Source organism: Fusarium pseudograminearum, chromosome 1 (assembly GCF_000303195.2).
Source record: "Fusarium pseudograminearum CS3096 chromosome 1, whole genome shotgun sequence".
Lineage (NCBI taxonomy): Eukaryota > Fungi > Ascomycota > Sordariomycetes > Hypocreales > Nectriaceae > Fusarium > Fusarium pseudograminearum.
This window is the reverse complement of record NC_031951.1, coordinates 6,226,820-6,244,806: the sequence shown is the minus strand read 5'-3', so window position 1 is coordinate 6,244,806 and position 17,987 is coordinate 6,226,820. Positions and strand designations below refer to the sequence as shown.

The 17,987-nt window shown below is 50.0% G+C and overlaps 6 protein-coding genes across 6 annotated transcripts, besides 1 other annotated feature; 3 read left to right on the top strand and 3 right to left on the bottom strand.

Annotated features, from left to right (window-relative positions):
- Nucleotides 1-13: 13 nt before the first annotated feature.
- On the bottom strand, nt 14-3,445 carry FPSE_09148 (uncharacterized protein; the record flags this gene model as incomplete). The annotated part of the gene is made up of 2 exons (XM_009262265.1): nt 14-2,857; nt 2,921-3,445. 2 exons carry the CDS (start codon nt 3,443-3,445, stop codon nt 14-16), a joined length of 3,369 nt encoding a protein of 1,122 aa, XP_009260540.1.
- A 271-nt stretch (nt 3,446-3,716) lies between these two features.
- Nucleotides 3,717-3,771: a microsatellite.
- A 2,170-nt stretch (nt 3,772-5,941) lies between these two features.
- On the top strand, nt 5,942-9,086 carry FPSE_09147 (uncharacterized protein; the record flags this gene model as incomplete). Its single annotated transcript, XM_009262264.1, has 3 exons — nt 5,942-5,974; nt 6,025-6,121; nt 6,196-9,086. The coding sequence occupies 3 exons, from the start codon at nt 5,942-5,944 to the stop codon at nt 9,084-9,086; spliced, it is 3,021 nt and encodes a 1,006-aa protein (XP_009260539.1).
- Nucleotides 9,087-9,279: 193 nt separating this feature from the next.
- FPSE_09146 (uncharacterized protein) lies at nt 9,280-11,158 on the bottom strand (the record flags this gene model as incomplete). The annotated part of the gene is made up of 3 exons (XM_009262263.1): nt 9,280-10,692; nt 10,741-10,936; nt 10,995-11,158. The coding sequence occupies 3 exons, from the start codon at nt 11,156-11,158 to the stop codon at nt 9,280-9,282; spliced, it is 1,773 nt and encodes a 590-aa protein (XP_009260538.1).
- A 790-nt stretch (nt 11,159-11,948) lies between these two features.
- FPSE_09145 (uncharacterized protein) lies at nt 11,949-13,421 on the top strand (the record flags this gene model as incomplete). Its single annotated transcript, XM_009262262.1, has 3 exons — nt 11,949-12,020; nt 12,086-12,544; nt 12,600-13,421. The coding sequence occupies 3 exons, from the start codon at nt 11,949-11,951 to the stop codon at nt 13,419-13,421; spliced, it is 1,353 nt and encodes a 450-aa protein (XP_009260537.1).
- Nucleotides 13,422-13,492: 71 nt separating this feature from the next.
- FPSE_09144 (uncharacterized protein) lies at nt 13,493-14,594 on the bottom strand (the record flags this gene model as incomplete). The annotated part of the gene is made up of 2 exons (XM_009262261.1): nt 13,493-14,239; nt 14,298-14,594. 2 exons carry the CDS (start codon nt 14,592-14,594, stop codon nt 13,493-13,495), a joined length of 1,044 nt encoding a protein of 347 aa, XP_009260536.1.
- Nucleotides 14,595-15,448: 854 nt separating this feature from the next.
- On the top strand, nt 15,449-17,617 carry FPSE_09143 (uncharacterized protein; the record flags this gene model as incomplete). The annotated part of the gene is made up of 4 exons (XM_009262260.1): nt 15,449-15,560; nt 15,617-15,685; nt 15,736-16,154; nt 16,202-17,617. The coding sequence occupies 4 exons, from the start codon at nt 15,449-15,451 to the stop codon at nt 17,615-17,617; spliced, it is 2,016 nt and encodes a 671-aa protein (XP_009260535.1).
- Between the last annotated feature and the right edge of the window lie 370 nt (nt 17,618-17,987).

Below are 17,987 nucleotides of genomic sequence, written 5' to 3'. Positions count from 1 at the left end.
ATTTTGGGGCCCCTCACATTGAAGCCTTCGTCTTTGTTGCATCGTCACTTGTGCTACTGTCGTGTAACATCGCACTCAGTCCACTCAAGAAGTGGTCGTCGGTTGAATGCAACACAACCAGCCAAGCAGCGATGATGTTCACCAAATGGTGAAGCATATACGCATGAGAAATGCCATACATGGCGGCATAAAGAGCAGTGGCAAACAGAAGCAGGCTGGTGACATAGCCCAAGACCCGGCCGACACGAGGTACCATCTTGCCAGTTGTCAGGTTCCCCACGAGTAGAATGAACGGCGTTATTGACAGAACATTGTGATGTGAGGAGAATGGCGTGAGCCAATGCACTGCCAAGTTTCGGATCCAAACCGCCAGAATAGGTAAATTAATGGGAAGGATCCAAAGCATTAGCAGCAAAACAGAGTGCGCGTAATGGTAGTAGTTCGAATTAGTGTCCGAAGGGGCTGTGGCGTTGATGCGCAGGGCCCGGACCACGGTGAAGAGCTGTACCAAGCATGCCACCAGATACGCAAACTGGTAAGGAATAAACGTCCACACAAGAAATAAGAGGACGGCTATGGTGATCATGCGTCTCTTGTTGGTCCATGGTACAAGTGCAGATGAGCTGATCAACCTTTCATCATCTGTTGACCCCAGCAGAGAAAATGAGGTAACTGCCCAATAGATGAAGCCGAGAACATGCGTAAGTGCCTTTGTCATGTAGTGAACCACAGCACAAACTCCAATGCAAACAATTCCAATGAGGGGTACGAGAAACCAGAAGAAGGGATCATCCGTTCCAATGAGTATATCATGGCGGTGGAAGTCAACACTCAAAGGATCCGTGTGGGCCTGGTTGAAGAATCTGCCAAGCCAGGTTACTGGCACGCCTTCTAATGACATTGAGAGGAGTGTCAACGACAGTAGAAGCAAAGGTATCGATTGCCGCAAGCATAGGTCTAAGCTCTGTGAGAATGAAATGAAAACCCCTGAATTATCATAGACACGGAACTGCTTGCGCAACACAAGCGCCACAGTTAACATAGGAAAGGCGGCGAAGACAGTTCGATACCTCATGTACAATTTTCCAAGGCTACCCCAGAAGTCAGGCTTGATGTTGATAATGAGGTTAGAGTCGCAGGAAGGATCAGTCCAGAATTGAAAGGTGAGGCCCTTCTCGGCCCCAGACCCCAAGACAGGCGGCAAGTAAGGGGCAACACCATGAAGACTGATATCGGCAGATTGAGCATTGACGAAGTATTTGGACTCATACGGTTGATCAAGGTATTGTCGAACCAAAGGGCTGAAGAGAGCCTTGTCTGCTTCGCACTGAGGGTACGCAATGTCGAGCTTGTAAGCGAGAAGAGCTGACTGTAATGAAGGAATGTTGACTTCCACAGACATCGGGCGACCAGGAGGAAGTTCCATTGAAATTCCAGAAACGAGCAGCTTCATGAGACCAGGATTCTCCTGTTTTGAATATGCAGACTTATCACTGAACTCTGCAATCAGGAAGCTCGGAGAGTTTGGGGCAGACTTTTCCACAATGGCCACGAATTGATGGTCAGAGAGTTGCCCCAGATCATATTGGAGGTAAGAAAATGGAATGATTTCCCGTTCGCGGTCGAGATAAAATGGATATTTGGACGATGACGTGGACGCAGGAAGCAAAATACGGTCCGATGCTGCATTCTTACAGGCAAGCCTTGTCGAACCACTGCCATCTCCTGAGAGGTCGATTTGGAAAGGGTAAAGCGCAGTGGCCTGTCCAGATTGAAAGGGGTACACACTGCAGAAAAGGACCTCCAATTTGCCATTTTCACCAGCGTCGTCCAGAGGTGCATCCGTAAGAACGGTGAAACGCCTGGCCTCGGGTGAAACTTGTGGTGGAATGGGAAGTAGATGAGCTTGAGGTTTTGACTGCTTGCCGGTTTGACTCAGGACAAGTCTCTGTCCAGCCGGAAGAATGGAGTCAGAATCGTCGCTAAGTGTAAGTAAAGTTGTTGCTTCTTTCAGAGGCAAGTCCTTCTCCATCGTTGGTTCCATTCCTGTCAAAAAGCGTTTCTTAAAAGTCTTCATTCGTTCGGCCCGTGGTTTGGTCTGTGATCCGCGATGAACGTCGACAATGTCGTAGAGTGTTTTTGTGATTACTTTTCGGAACTGGTCACACCAAAGAATAGCCTGGTGATCCATGCTCGTCCAAACAGTTGGTATACCAGTTGAGAAGACGGTAAACCCATGTGTTGGCGGAACCAGAGACTCCAGACTTGCATAATCTGATGGAACAATCGTGTCCAGGTTACCACCTGCAATTGAGACCAAGGTAACGTGCCACAAAGGGTTATTGTTAGCCCATTTTTGTGAGTATGCCTGGCGCCAATAATCGTTTATCTCGTCGTAGATTTGGACTATCTGCCCATCAAAAGTGACGGGAGGGCGAGCATGCGGTGCTGACATGGTGATGATGGTGTTGATCGAGTTTGTCTGGTAGTTGGGCTGCACAAGCATAGCTCTCGCAACGACACCACCCATTGAGTGCCCCAGAACAATAACAGATGTAGGATCAGGTAGATTATCTTCTCTCGTGGCGCGCTGAGGATCGGAGTAGAGCGAAAGGATGTAGCGAACAGCTTCGTTCAGGTATTCGGCTTGGTCGAGTAGGGTCTGGCCGTGAAACGCCGTAATGTCTTCGTTGAAATCCACAGTAAAGAAGTCGAGGCTCCGGATGCCGGCATCGAGAGCGCCATGGTCGTCCCGAAGACTGTTGTGGAAGTAATTGGCTGCTTCTGCAGCTATGGGGCGGACCTGCTTGTAGCTTCCCGCGTTTCCAGGGATGAAGAGTACAGGAATTCCGAGGAGCTATCACCATAGGAGTTCAGCATTTAACATCCACGTTACAGCCTGGGAAATGGTGACACAAACCTTGTCTGCCGGCTCGATACCTTGTTCGCGGTAAAGGTATAAGGAATATTTGGTTGCAAAGCGAGTATGCTCGGTATCGAATTCTGTGAAGCGCACGTACGATGGGCGCATATAGGACATCCGGCACCCCTTTGGATCCAGTTGACTGGTCACGAGTGACCGAAGAATGCCGAGTAGGAGCGCAATCCCTAACGCAGAAACGAGCAAGACGACAATTGAGAATCGTGGACGACGCGTGTGCCGGTTCGGAGAAGGAGACTGCGTTGGTGTTCTGGCGAGGGCCATGTCGGGGGTTGAAGGCGCAGCAAGGGAAGTTGGTTTCAAGCCGGCCGCTGTTTGAATGTCATCTCTGGCTTGGCCGTTTCTACCATTGCGATCATTCGAGGGTTTCCAATTGAGGCTGCTGGGTCGTCGAATTCGTATGGGAGATGTGCGCGTCGTCAATCTAGGATCGGGGTCGGGAATATCAGACTCGAGGGAGGATTCGTCACCATCATCGGCTGATCCGGAGGAGCGCCTCTTCATGGAGAAGGCACGTTCAGACTCGCCGCGAGCCTACGCCAAGGGAGATGGGAATGGTGACAAGCTCGAGTTGGAATCAGGGCGATTTTCGAGCTGGGCGACAGAATCGAGAGAGCGAGGTCAGATCACGGCGGAGAAAGAGGTTGAAGCTAAGATTGAGGTCAAGAACAGACGTTGTCTGCGTGCGATACTACTAGCCTGGACTGGGACGACTTCTGGAGACCACCAAGACGAAAATGCCAGCAGGGATTTGATTTGGCCAGGGTTTGCGAAGACGCAGCGCAACGCGGCGACAACGACTCGACACAACGCAACGCAACGCAACGTAATTAAGAGGCTCTCGGGCGGTAGCAGGAACAGACCCGTTTGCGACAGACAATATGGGGACGGATGCAACCGGGGGTTGTAACTGTCCGTAGTTTTAACAGCTGGGATACGTCGGAGGCGCTCCTCAGCGAACGAACGGCACCGATAAGTAACGAAAGTGAGCGAGGGTGACTAGACCAACGATGGATATTCGCAACAACAACAATCTATGTATGCAGCATGTCGAATCGACTCCCCAGTCACGTCGGTCGCTTGACTTGAATTCAACGAATGTGGGTGGGAAATTGGATGTCGATGGCTTCTCCCATTAGGTTGTCAGCCGAGTCGGAGCCACTTTTAGCGTTGGTAGTGACTCCCCTTTTTTTTGCTAGGCCTTCCATGAGGCTGGTAGGCTGTTAAACTTGTAAAAGCAGGCGGGCGGCTGGCTGGCTTGGCTTCAGATAAGCGCCACATGCTGCATCTCTTTACTGGGCTACCATGGAATTGGAGAAATCTCGACTCCATTTGCTGGCACCCAATTCAGCGATTAAACTTGATTTTATCCAGGCTTTTACAACAGGACATCCCCAACAATTGGACTAGAGAACCAAACTGTCAGGGATTACACCATCGCGCATCCTCTTTTTCGTCCATTGTTGCAGGGATGTCATGCAGCCATATCATAGACTAATTTCATTGCAGAAAGACGAAAAACGTTTTGGATGGACCAACGTTCGTTTGCAATCCATGTTCTCGGGCTGGGCTGCCGGGCAGCATCTTGGCTACTGGTAACCTATAGATGCAAAGGGCATTAGCAAGTGGCTGAACTGCTATGTGCAGAAAAGTACCTCCTACAACAAACAACCTCATCGATAATACATACGGTGTCTCTAGTGCAACGCCATGTGCTGCAGATTTTAGCAGCCACCAATTTATTGATCTGCGTTTAGCCATATCCAAGACCCAGCCGCGTCACCTTACTGAGATACATGACAGCTCACGCGTTCTGGCTTACAATACCGTAGCAGCCTTGTGTTGTCAACGCACGCCTCTCCCTTCTTAGCTCCCTGTTAGGGCACGAGTAGCGCCTCCTCAAGCGTGTCTTCCGTCTTGGCCTGACGACAGCTTGGAAACGAAAGCTAAAACTCTTGATATGCTTTGTGTATCGGATATATGACCAACAATCGACGCTGATCTCTTGGTGAAGTCAGTGTGTGCTATTATGGAGGTAGTTAAAGTAGGTGCAGCAGTATTAGTGGTCAAGTCCACATAACGTCCGATGTTTTCGTGAGACATTGATCCATCAACGGTTGACTCTCGGACTTTGATGGTCAAGGCATGCATATGCATGGTCAAGAGAGTTTCAGACGATTGCTCAGCAGATCGCAGAAGTAGAAGTATCGGGCTTTGGTCCACTGTGTCGACCTTGATCTGCAGGCTCGGGCTGAACAGCGATCCGCCCATGAAGTTCGTTCCGATGCACGCACGCTGTACAAGCAACAGCTTTCATAGGTCGGCTTTACTTTCATCTCATTTGTTGGTCGAATTCTATCTGACAGCCCTTTCCCTTCAACCTCTAGAAATGACGAGATAAAGACGGCATTCATGGATACCTAGGTACTTATATTCTGCCAAGTAATATATATGAAACTCGTTATTGAGGCCCATGAATCTCATGACAATTTCAGTGATATTAACAATTATAGTTTAGAGAGTACTACTAATTTATTTCCATGTTCAAGGTACTCACTCACCTAGGTACCTGGTAGGTGCAGGCAGTTGATTCCATGTCCAGCATGAGAGTTCCTTCTAAAACCGCTAAACGCATATTCAATAACTGCATCACCTCAGTTTGTAAATTCTAACCTTCCAGCTTTTGTAGGTGCATATCTACCTAGTACCTTAGTAGCTCTGGTCCACCCCCAACCCTTGTATTACGGCAGTAGCTTCCCAGCGTGCAGCGCAGCATGGATAGCAACTTACATTGAACAGCAAATAAAAGTACACACTGCATATGGCAGATCGCTACCTATTTATGAATCGACTACGAACCTACAGGAACTAATGCAGGCATCCGTCTCTTATCGCCCGTCGACTTTCAGATGATATTGGGATTACTACGTCTTCAACGTCTCGATGCTCTCAATCACAGTGCTGTAACTGATTCACGGTCCCAAAAGTGAATCGACAAGTATGGCTACTATAAAGCAGATTGATGGACGCACAGTAAGTCTTCCCATCAAACCCTGATCGCATCCCACAACTAACTTGGACAGGTTCATCAAATACAGTCCGGGCAAGTCATCGTTGATCTTTGCTCTGTTGTTAAAGAACTGGTTGAGAATAGCGTTGATTCTGGCGCGACGAGCATAGGTAGGCATGCAAAGACTTGACTCGATCAACCACCGGAAACTACTATCGAACTATACTAAATATTTCTTATTCAGATGTTCGCTTCAAGAATCAAGGACTTGATCTCATCGAGGTCGCTGACAATGGATCTGGTATTGCCCCTGACAACTACCCTTCTGTGGCTCTCAAGCACCACACGTCAAAGCTCTCATCATACTCCGATATAGCCACATTGGAGACGTTTGGATTCCGCGGTGAAGCTCTTGCTTCTTTATGTGCTCTGTCCACTGTTAGCATCACGACTTGTCAGCAAGGCGAGGCTCCTAAGGGGAGCAAGCTCAGCTTCGAGCCATCTGGGAAGCTAAGCGGGACAGCTATTGTTGCAGCCTCAAAAGGCACCACCGTCTCTGTTGAACGCCTGTTTCACAACTTACCTGTACGACGTCGTGAGCTTGAACGTAACATCAAACGAGAATGGAACAAGGTAATCGCTCTCCTTGGCCAGTATGCTTGCATTCAAACCAAAATGAAGTTCTCTGTTTCTCAGCAACCCTCAAAGGGAAAGAGAATACAGATGTTCTCAACCAAGGGTAACCCTACAACGAGGGAAAACATCATCAATATCTTTGGGGCAAAAACCATGACGGTCCTGGTACCGCTCGAATTATGTCTCGAGATGCAACCTTCTACTGTCAGTCCAGCTCTACGAGTTGAATCTGACAAAGATTCTACATCCAAAGAAGTCCGTGTTGTGGGTCATGTTTCCCGACCTTCTCATGGAGATGGGCGCCAAACCCCAGATCGCCAAATGTTCTTCGTGAACGGCAGGCCTTGTGGCTTACCCCAGTTTGCAAAAGCTTTCAACGAAGTGTATAAATCTTACAACAATACACAAACTCCTTTCATTCTAGCTGATATTCAGCTCGATACACACATGTACGATGTCAATGTCAGTCCTGACAAAAGAAGTATATTGTTACATGACCAAAACCAACTGCTCGATAATCTGCGTACTGCACTCACGGATCTATTCGATTCGCAAGACTACCAAGTCCCTACATCTCAACTAATGCCATTTAAGAGTCGCACTGAGACGACACCAAGTGCCAATACACCTTTCAAACCCCTACATGTCACTCCTAAAAAGGCCCCTGATAATTCCCATTCCAATCGAGGATCGGATGGCGAGGCCAGCAATGAAGACACGCCGCCGTCAAGGATAATTTCTGGTGCTGCAAGAAGAGTTGGCAGTTCAAGATCGTTGGAAATAAACGCCAGCAGTCAAAATCTGATAAGTGGCTGGGTTGAGAGGGGGTCAACCAAGCGAACAGAAAACCGAGGCTACAAAGTGTCGGATGCAGAAGATGCAACCCCTTCTGCTGTACGAGGGGAGCCGAGCCTATTTGTCAGGAGTCCCTCGCCATCATCGGAACCCGATGAAAATAATGTTAAAAAGTCACTACCTGTCCGAGATTTCAACAAACAACTCAAAGCGAATTCTGTCATTAAAGATAGTTCTTCTGCTGTACCAATTATTCCTTCTATTTTGGCTGAGAGAGAACCCCAGATTCCTGCCACGACACCTTTGAGACGAGGGCAACCCGAGATTACACATACTAGTCCGAGTAAAACGTCTCGAGCCACGACTATACCAGAGACGACTGTCATCATAGGAGATGAAATAGTAGAAAAGGTTGCAAATTCTACTGACGACGAAGACGGACAATCAGGTCTCGCCACTGACGACGATATGGAGGTTGACGATCCAAAGCCTTCTTTCGCGAGTAGCTTGACGCAAAGATTTGCCGCTGGGCGTAGAACGGCAAACACGGAGAAGTCACCCTTCAAGGAACCGGGCGCCGAGGTGCCTGATGACCCGATAGCCTCTGAATCCGATGGCGAAGAATCAGGCAGTGACATTTCTGTCAGCGATGCAGAAAAGGATAAAAACATTGACTCCGAAGTAACTGTGCCACGACCTGACGATCAGGCAACGGAAGAACCAATGACACAAGATGTTTCATCGGACAGTTCTCCTTCCCCAACACCAGGCGAGACTACCCTGATGGAGAACAGGGTTCGGGCTTCCAAGTCTAGTGTACGAAAGAAGGAATCTACCGCTCAGCTCCTCCAGACCTTGCAGACGAGCGAGAGCCTCATAAAATCAGAGTTGAGCTTATGGGCAGATGGTCTTCCCTCGGATAGAGACATCCAGGCTGGTGAGGATGAGGTAACAGATCTTGCTGCTGCCAATGCGGAAGATAAGCTGTCTCTCGCCATAGCTCGCAAAGACTTTTTGAGAATGAGAATAGCGGGCCAGTTTAATATGGGCTTTATCATTGCAAGCCGTCCAGCGAGTATGAGATCGGGCGAAGAGCTCGAGGCCGCTGACAACGATGAGCTGTTTATCATTGACCAGCATGCAACGGACGAGAAGTACAACTTTGAGAGATTACAGGAGGTTCAAACAGTACAGTCTCAGCGACTAGTTCACCCGAAGAGGCTCGAGTTGACAGCTCTCGAGGAAGAGATCATTCTACAAAACATACCGGCAATCGAAGCCAACGGGTTCAAAGTACATGTTGACATGAGTGGAGATGAACCCGTGGGCTCACGTTGCGAAGTGCTGGCACTTCCCATGAGCCGCGAGGTCACCTTCTCGCTCGCAGACTTTGAGGAGCTCATAGCATTGCTTGGTGAAGAATCGTCAGAGTCGAAACACATCCCTCGCCCATCCAAGGTCAGGAAGATGTTTGCGTCAAGAGCATGCCGGAGTAGTGTAATGATTGGTAAGGCTTTAACACACGGACAGATGGAGACGTTGGTACGACACATGGCAGAGTTGGACAAGCCTTGGAATTGCCCTCACGGCCGTCCTACAATGAGACATTTGTGTCGACTAGACTCGTGGGATTCGAAGGGATGGGGGGACGACGGCCTGCAGAGCTCTTCGGTCTCCTGGAAGGCATACATGGACGGTAAATAATAGCACAAGATAGACTGGTTGCGTACAATTAGAGACTTTTGTATTATCAAAACATCGGAATTACCTAAACTACATAAGATCCTTAATCACGCCGTTCCTCCCAATTGGTATACCCTATCCCATCAAGATCGTTCAACAATTACACATTCAACAATGCATTCCCAAACATGAAAACATGAAAACTCAAAAACTCTCATCTTCTCTCTGCGAGCGGATTGCGTCCATCAAGAAATGAGAACTTGTTTCCCGCCGCCCTTCCCTCCTCCGCCATCTTTCCACTGACATTACGACGCCCGTATGCTGGCGAAGCGTGTTGGTTGTAATCATTGCCTGTCGAAACCTTGCGGCTGTCGGAACCAACCATGACAGGAGAGTTTCCTGTCGTGAGTTCACCGTATGACCTGGCATAGAAGGCAGACTCGGGTTGAATGGAGCTTTGTCGGTTTTGGGGGGTGAAAGCTGGCTTCTCATCGGCAATATCCCTGCTCGCGCTCACGCGTCTTGCGTTGGAGCTGATGTCCGTCAAGGAATCCTTGAAAGGGAAGTAGGGCGTCTTGCTTCGAGGAGGGGAGGCACGTTCTCGTTTCTCGGATGGGGGGTTCAGACGAAGAGGATGAGGTCGAAGGTCTTCTCCATCAACACCCAGGTCATAATGCGGGTTGTTCTCGTCACCATATTCGGAATCAGAGTCATCGTGAATGTACCGTTGAGTCAAGGCTTCATACGACTTGTTCTGGCGGTTAGCTGCACTCGTCTTGGCTGCTTCCATTTCTCGATTACGCTGGTTTGTTCGGGAGATGAGCGAGTCAGTAGGCTTCCAAGTCTCCGTGAACTTGGCTGGGCGAGGCTGGTTGTATTTGTTGTAGCTGCTTGATGGACGAGATGTGGACTGCTCATCAAGTGGGATCTCACTGTACGCATCGTAGTAGACCGAACGGGTAGCTGAAGTGCGCGTGGTCCTTGATGTGGCAGAATCGCGACGCTCACGGCGAGGAGTCGTGGGAGGTCTTTGCTGCTGGGGGCTCGGTGGGTATCTGCTTCGAGAGTCTCTGGTACCGACTGTTGTACTAGATCCATTGCGGGTGTGGCTGAATGGAATTACACGTGGTGCTTCAATGCCCTCGTGAATGCCTTCTTGTGGAACAAGAGATTCTCGGCGTGCGCTGCGAGGCGATGAAAGACGGTGGTCACTGTCAAAAGTGCTGGCGGTCATGACGGACGACTTGTTTCTCTTGTGCTTGGGTCGAGCGGTCAAATGACTCTCAAGAGGATTCATGTCCGGAGGCATCAGGCTGATCTTGCGGAACATAAAGCCCAGCCAGCCTGCAATGGCCAAGCTGATGAGATGAAGGCCACCTGCCGAGACAAAAGTGTAGAAGAGGACAGGCTTGAAGGTGTCCATCAGAGCTTGGTCCGAGAGTCGAGTAATCCATACTTCACTCTTGGTACGCACTGTCATGGCTCCAAAGGCGTAGAGAGGCGCAACACCAATGTCAGTGACACCGCTAAAGAGTTGATAAGACGCAGAAGAGGCAGGGGAGCGTCCTGCAGCATCGCGAGAAAGATGGTAGATGCCATAGATGCAGTGCGCCGCCACAACACCGGGCTGTTTGTACATGTTAGTTATGCCAAGCGACAGATGGAAAGGTCTTACCGTAATCCTCATGACCCAGCCCTCCAACGTAGGCACCTTGTCGATGAGAATCATCAAAGCGAGCAGACCAAGAGCTGCAACAAGTTGCAGGACACGCAGTCCGAGCTGTCCATGTCGAAGCCACTTGATGAAGCTCTTGCTGCGTGGACTCATAGAAGCATATTCATTGGTTCTGTAGGTGAGAACCTCATGCATACTGAGAGATAAAAGGTCAGCATTGGTCGCCATTTCTTCGGCATTGCGCCTGCACTTACTCAGGATGCGTGTTGAATGAGACAAGAGGTCCATTCTGCTTCTTTCGCGGCGAGGGAGGTGTCCAGCTTGCTCTCGTAACAGCTTTGGGATCAAACTTGGGCTCTGGGAAGCGCGAGTCGCTGTGGACTGCGCTGTAAAGAAAAGGCGCTTGCGACGGAGGCATTTGTGCGAATTGTCGCAGCGCGTTGCGCTGAGGGTTGCGCGAAAGCAAAAGCAAAAGCAAATTGAAGTGAAATGAATGAGAATGACGATCCAATTGCTCGTTTGGTTGTTGGAATGAAGGAAAGGCAGGGTTTCGCAGAGTGGACTGCGATAGACGAGTCGTCAAAAAAAGAATGCGATTGTTACCCGAGATATTTACAGCTGAGAAGGAGGGAGGGTCTAGTCTATGTCTGAGAACTAGAACGAGAGTAATCACCCAATATCGTCGCTTGCATCCAGGCCTGGGCACCTTTATCGGGTCCAGTGTCTCTGACGAAATGTGTACATTCAGGAATGCTGGGGGCGGGCCGTGTTGACACAGCAACAGGGCCACTGCATCCTGGCGCTTCAGAGGCCAAGCCCTGTAACGGCCAATGTCTGTTCAGCTGCGATAGGCAGACCCAGTCTTCTCAGTGTTTTAGTGTCTGTTTAGTACTAACTTACCAACTCCGAGTTTAAGAGTCACTTCTCAGTCACTCATTGGTTTGTCTCTTACATGGTATCTCTGCCTCTATCTCGTCACATCCTCATTGGAAATGGTTCCCTCAATAGTGCGACGCTCGGGTCGCCTTGAAGCGCTCCGCTACTCATTCCGGCTGGTCTCTTCCCGGCGACAATTCTCCTCGTCAACGGCTCGATTCAATCCGAGATCTCCGGATGCACCATTTCGGATGGCTGTAGTAGGCTCTGGTCCGGCCGGATTCTATACCGCCTATCGAGTGATGGGGAAAGTGCCGGGAGTGAAAGTAGACATGTATGAGAGTCTTCCAGTGCCATTCGGTTTAGTTCGTCACGGTGTTGCTCCCGATCATCCTGAGGTCAAGGTTGGTGGTTACCCTATAGAAAATGATATACCATACGCCTCCAAGTGACTTACACCACCACGCAGAATTGTCAGGACAAGTTCGATGAGATTGCATCACAGCCCAACTTCTCGTTTGTCGGAAATGTATCTATTGGTCTTCCTGGCCATTCTTCCGAGCACTGCACGATAGAGCTTCAAAACTTGATGAGACACTATGATGCTGTTCTTTTCGCATATGGCGCTTCTGAGGACAAAAAGCTGGGAATCCCTGGCGAGTCAACCCTCAGCAATATTCACTCAGCACGAGAGGTCGTGGGCTGGTACAATGGTCTACCTGGATGTTCTGGTCTTAATATCGATTTAACGCAAGCTGAAGAAGCCGTTGTTATCGGCCAAGGAAATGTTGCGCTCGACGTCGCAAGAATGCTCTTAGAAGACGTTGATGTGCTGAAGAAAACGGACATTACGGAAAAGGCACTGGAAGCCCTGTCTAAAAGCCGGATCAAGAGAGTTCATGTCGTTGGGAGAAGGGGGCCAATGCAGGTATGGTCTTTCATCGCCAATAGGCCCGTGTACGATATTGATAATAATTACTTAGGCTTCATTCACCATCAAGGAAGTGCGAGAACTGATGAATCTCAAAGAAGTTGCGTTCTTGCCCCTGAATCGGTCTTTGATTCCCGAGAATATCAAGACTTTACCACGTGCCTCAAAGAGACTGATGGAAGTGCTGGTCAAGGGTTCACCAACCCCTCATGACGCTGCTTCTAAAACATGGTCTCTTGATAGCTGCCTTTCACCGAAACATTTCCTCGGGAACCAGAACGATCCGTCCAAAGTTGCAAGTACCGAGTTCGACATTACAGAACTCGCATCGCCCTTTGACCCGAAGTCATCAGTCAAAGCCACAGGGGAGACTGCACTATTGCCATCTGATGTTGTTTTCCGCTCCGTGGGATACAAGTCAATCGCCCTGCCTGGATTTTCTGAGATTGGTATCCAATTTGATGACCGGCGAGGAATTGTCGACAACGATGGCCTTGGTAGAGTGACAAGGATGGTTTCAGATGCGCATGCAGGCGGCGCTCACAACGAAAAGGTCCCCGGAGTCTACTGCGCCGGCTGGGTTAAGAATGGTCCCACTGGAGTTATTGCATCCACGATGCAAGATGCATTTACGACAGGTGATGCGATCGTTCATGACTGGCTCTCAGGAGGTCAATTCCTCAACACCTCGGGCAATGGTAACGTGACTGGATGGGAGGGCTTACGACAGGACGCCGGGCCAACGACATGTCGAGCTGTTGGGTGGGATGATTGGCGAAAGATTGACCGCGCAGAGCGAGAGCGTGGGCAAAAGATCGGGAAAGAGAGAGAAAAGTTCACAAGAACAGAGGACATGCTAGCGGTCCTTGACTAACGCATAGAGGAATCTTTAACTGTTTGTATATTACATCGTTTTGTACTCTATACTATGTACATTATAGACACCTATGAGCTCTTGACCTTCTCAGTGAGCTCTGGCACCTTTTCAAACAAATCACCAACCAGACCGACATCGGCAACTTGGAAAATGGGGGCATCGGCGTCCTTGTTAATGGCGGCGATGACCTTGCTGTCCTTCATACCCGCAAGATGTTGGATAGCGCCCGAAATACCTACGGCCATGTATAGCTCAGGAGCAATCACCTTGCCTGTTTGACCCACCTGTAGACTGTTGTCGGCATATCCACTGTCAACGGCAGCGCGCGACGCACCAACGGCGGCACCGAGGGCGTCAGCAAGAGGCAGCATGATCTTGTCAAAGTCCTCCTTGGACTTGAGACCACGGCCACCCGACACAACTCGGGAAGCCGTGGAGAGATCAGGGCGGTCGGACTTGGCTAGGTCCTCTGACACCCACTCGGTAGGTGACTCTGGCTTAGAATCAACGCCATCCTCAACGGCAGCAGAGCCTCCTTCAAGTGGAACAGAAGCAAAGGCAGTTCCTCGAATTGTAACAATCTTAACAGAGTCTGATGACTCAACTGTGGCGATTGCGTTTCCAGCATAGATCGGTCGGACGAAAACATTCTCGCTCTCAATAGCTGTGATATCGGAGATCTGCTGGGAATCGAGGAGTGCAGCAACTCGAGGCATGACATTCTTGCCGAACGCAGTGTGACCGGCAATAACATGTGTATAACCGCCCTTCTTGATGTTCTCAACCAAAAGAGGGGCAAAAGTCTCGGGCAAACCCTTTGTTGGAAGTTAGTATTGAGTTGATGTTATCGAGGCCAATCAATCCAGAACGGACCTTTTCGTATGCAGCATTTTCGACAGCGATAATCTTTTCAACGCCCTCAGCCTTGGCAATTTCTTGAGCGACAGACTTGACACCAGTACCTGCGATGAAGCCGTGTACTGTTCCACCCAGCTTCTTCGCAGCCGCAAAGGCGCTTAGAGAGCTGTGGTTGAGCACACCATCCTTTTGCTCAAGAACTGCCAAGGTTGATACCAAACGCTGCCGTTGTGCGCCCAAGCTGTAGGCGTGCGCGCGCGCCATGAGGCCAGTGGCCTGCTTTGCCAAAACTCGCTTCGCGTTCGGGAGCATCGTGGAGTCGTGATTGATTTGTAGGTTGACGAACCAACAGTCCGCTCGAGGAGTAGGAGGATGATGTAGCCCAGGTGAAGTCGGCGACGGTTGTTAGCGGGCCGAGGTCGTGGCCGAGTAATTCAACGCCGCCATCGGTCATTGACCGGGAACTGGCGGCATGTGGATTCGAGTGCCGAACCGGCTCAAGTTGCATCACATGACGGCTTAGACTTGTACTCTATTGCTTCGACTGCTACCTGAGCAAGGGGAGCATCGTTTATTTTCCTGCAAATGTTTGCAATAAATTAATGTTCCAATCTTGGATCTTCTTATTCTCTCTCCCATATTGCATGTCTCCATGTTTGGGCCTGCATGTATTCCTTGGCTAGTGATTGTGATGCGCCGTCGGTTTTTGTTCTTATATTTACTTTTTAGCAATGGTGAATGAAACCTGAAGACTGATAGATCTTATTCGAATTGGTTTCTGTATCAAAGTAGTTACTATCAGTCTTTTAATAGCTCCCAATCAACGAATGTGATATCTGAGCTTTGTATGCACACCAGGACCAGCCAATTTGATTAGCTAATACTACATCACGTGATGCTACACCTTCCCCCTGGACCTGCGCGTCGAGATGGTCACGAAGCTGAAGCCAGTCAGTTCGCGCCAAAATTTCTCCAAGACGCGACCCATTTCATCGCCAGACTCCATCAACATCACGACGCTAGCGGCATTGAATCTACGACGACATCCGAACAATCATCCGTTGAAACCGCGATAACTCCTTCCACTCAGTCGCGCATTGTCTCCGTCGCGCGCCTCTGATTGACTTGTCGCTTTCTGTAAACCATCGCCCGCGGCCATCATCAAGATGGATGACAGTGCGACCTATGGATCGCCAGGCAACGGCGCATCGCCCAACAGTAACCCAATTCTCGCCCAGCCTCCTCTGCAAGCCGACTCGGGCGCTGGTGATAATGAAGGTATGTGCGGAATGTGAATTATCTTTTGATTTAAACAAAATGCTCATGGGATATAGATATCCAGATGTCCGAGGGGCTAGGTCTTGATGCAACCATTAAGCAGGACAGCACAACTCCTGCGCCTGGTAATTGAACCTTTTTTGAGAATTTGTGCTCGCTTTGCTGATACCTTTAGCTCGCGGCGATGAAGAAATGAACGATGCGCCGTCTGATGAAACCAAGCCCAAGGAAGATGGCGCTGCTGGTACCGACGGTCAAGAAACCAAGACGAAGGAGGTGGTCGAGTCCGCTGCTCGTGAACATCTCATGACGCAAACCCACGCGATTGTCCTACCGAGCTACAGCACCTGGTTCGATATGAACGCCATTCACGAAATCGAACGCAAGGCCATGGCTGAATTCTTCAACAACCGAAACCGAAGCAAAACGCCAGCTGTCTACAAGGACTACCGTGACTTCATGATCAACACATATCGTCTCAACCCCGTTGAGTACTTGACAGTCACAGCCTGCCGAAGAAACTTGGCTGGTGATGTCTGTGCCATCATGCGTGTTCACGCCTTTTTGGAACAATGGGGCTTGATCAACTATCAGGTAAGTTGCTTGTTTTAACATTGTTTGCACTTATTAACACTGTACAGGTCGACGCCGACCAGCGCCCCTCGCATGTTGGGCCGCCTTTTACTGGCCACTTCAAGATCATTTGCGACACCCCTCGAGGTCTCCAGGCGTGGCAGCCTTCAGCTGACCCTGTAGTTCTGGAGGGCAAGAAGAGCCAAGACACTGACCAAAAGGCTGCTGCGGCCACTCCGGCCAAAGCAGAGCAGAATCTCGAAATTGGACGAAACATCTACGAGGCCAATGCCAAAAGCTCTCTCATCAGCAAAACCGAGGGCAAGACAAACGGCGAAACCCCAACCACCAACGGCGTTCCTGGTGCCGAGGATGCCATCAAGGCCCCTATTGCCAAGGTGCATTGTCACCAGTGCGGCAATGACTGCACTCGTATATACTACCACAGTAACCACACCGATGCCAACCCAAAGGCCAAGTACGATCTCTGTCCCAACTGCTTCACCGAAGGCCGTCTGCCTGCAAACCACAACAGCAGCATGTATGTAAAGATGGAAAACCCGACTTACACATCAACTCTTGATCGCGACGCGCCCTGGACAGATGCCGAGATTCTTCGACTTCTTGAGGGTCTCGAACGATTTGATGATGACTGGGGTGAGATTGCTGAGCACGTTGGTACGCGTACTCGAGAAGAGTGCGTGCTTCAATTCCTGCAACTGGATATTGAAGAGAAGTATCTGGATTCCGAAGCTCCTATCAACGCACCTACTGGCTTGTCCATGCTCGGCCCACAACAAGGACAGCTTCCCTTCAGCCAAGTCGATAACCCGGTTATGTCTGTTGTTGGTTTCCTTGCTAGCCTAGCAGACCCTGCCAGCACGGCGGCCGCCGCCAACAAGTCCGCCGATGAGCTCAAGCGCAAGCTTCGTAAGCAGCTGGATGGTGACAAGGCTGATGATGAGTCTCAGTCCAACGGCGACAGCAAGGCCAAGAGCGACTCCATGGACATCGACCTTCGACAAGAAACCACCACGACAACCACCACGACAACCACAACGACGAAGACCAATGCACTGGCTTCCATTCCCCTGGCTTCGATAGGCGCTCGGGCGGCAGGATTTGCATCACATGAGGAGCGTGAAATGACACGCTTGGTCTCTGCAGCCTCGAACGTAACACTGCAAAAGCTAGAACTCAAGCTCAAGTACTTTGACGAGATGGAGGAGGTTCTCCGTGCAGAGCGACGAGAGCTTGAACGGGCCAGACAGGAACTCTTCTTGGATCGATTGACGTTCCGACGAAGAGTCCGAGAGGTCCAGGAGGGTCTAAAAAACGCGGCAGCTGTTGGGGGCGAACAGGGCATGCGACTTGCTCAGGATGCCATGAATGACGGTGATCGATTAAGCTTCCAGGCTGCTCCTGGTGCATCAGCAGTCCCCCCACCCAGCAGTGATGGTCAGATCAAGAGCTACGAAGCATAAACGTTTAAACTGAGGGTCAACAAAATAAGATTGTCTTGAGGATAATGAAGCATGGGGAATATCTGGGTTCAAAGTTACGGCGCCTGGTGGGTGCGAGGAATAGACATCTTTCGAGTGGTACCACCCTACGACTTGATGCTTCTCCAACGGTTTGCGCCTCATACTAGTGATTGGCACAAATGATATGAATAAGGAAGCGATAGCAGCAGTCTCGGTCGCCAATGTGGCTGGAGCTGGGGACTATGAAGGTCATTTAGGTGGTTAATTGGCCATCGACACAGACATGCTATTCGATGTAATCGGCTGTGGAAGGGTGTACTATTACGTGGTATAGATGCCTTGGTTTTGTTCTTGTTGCTTGGCTGTATCT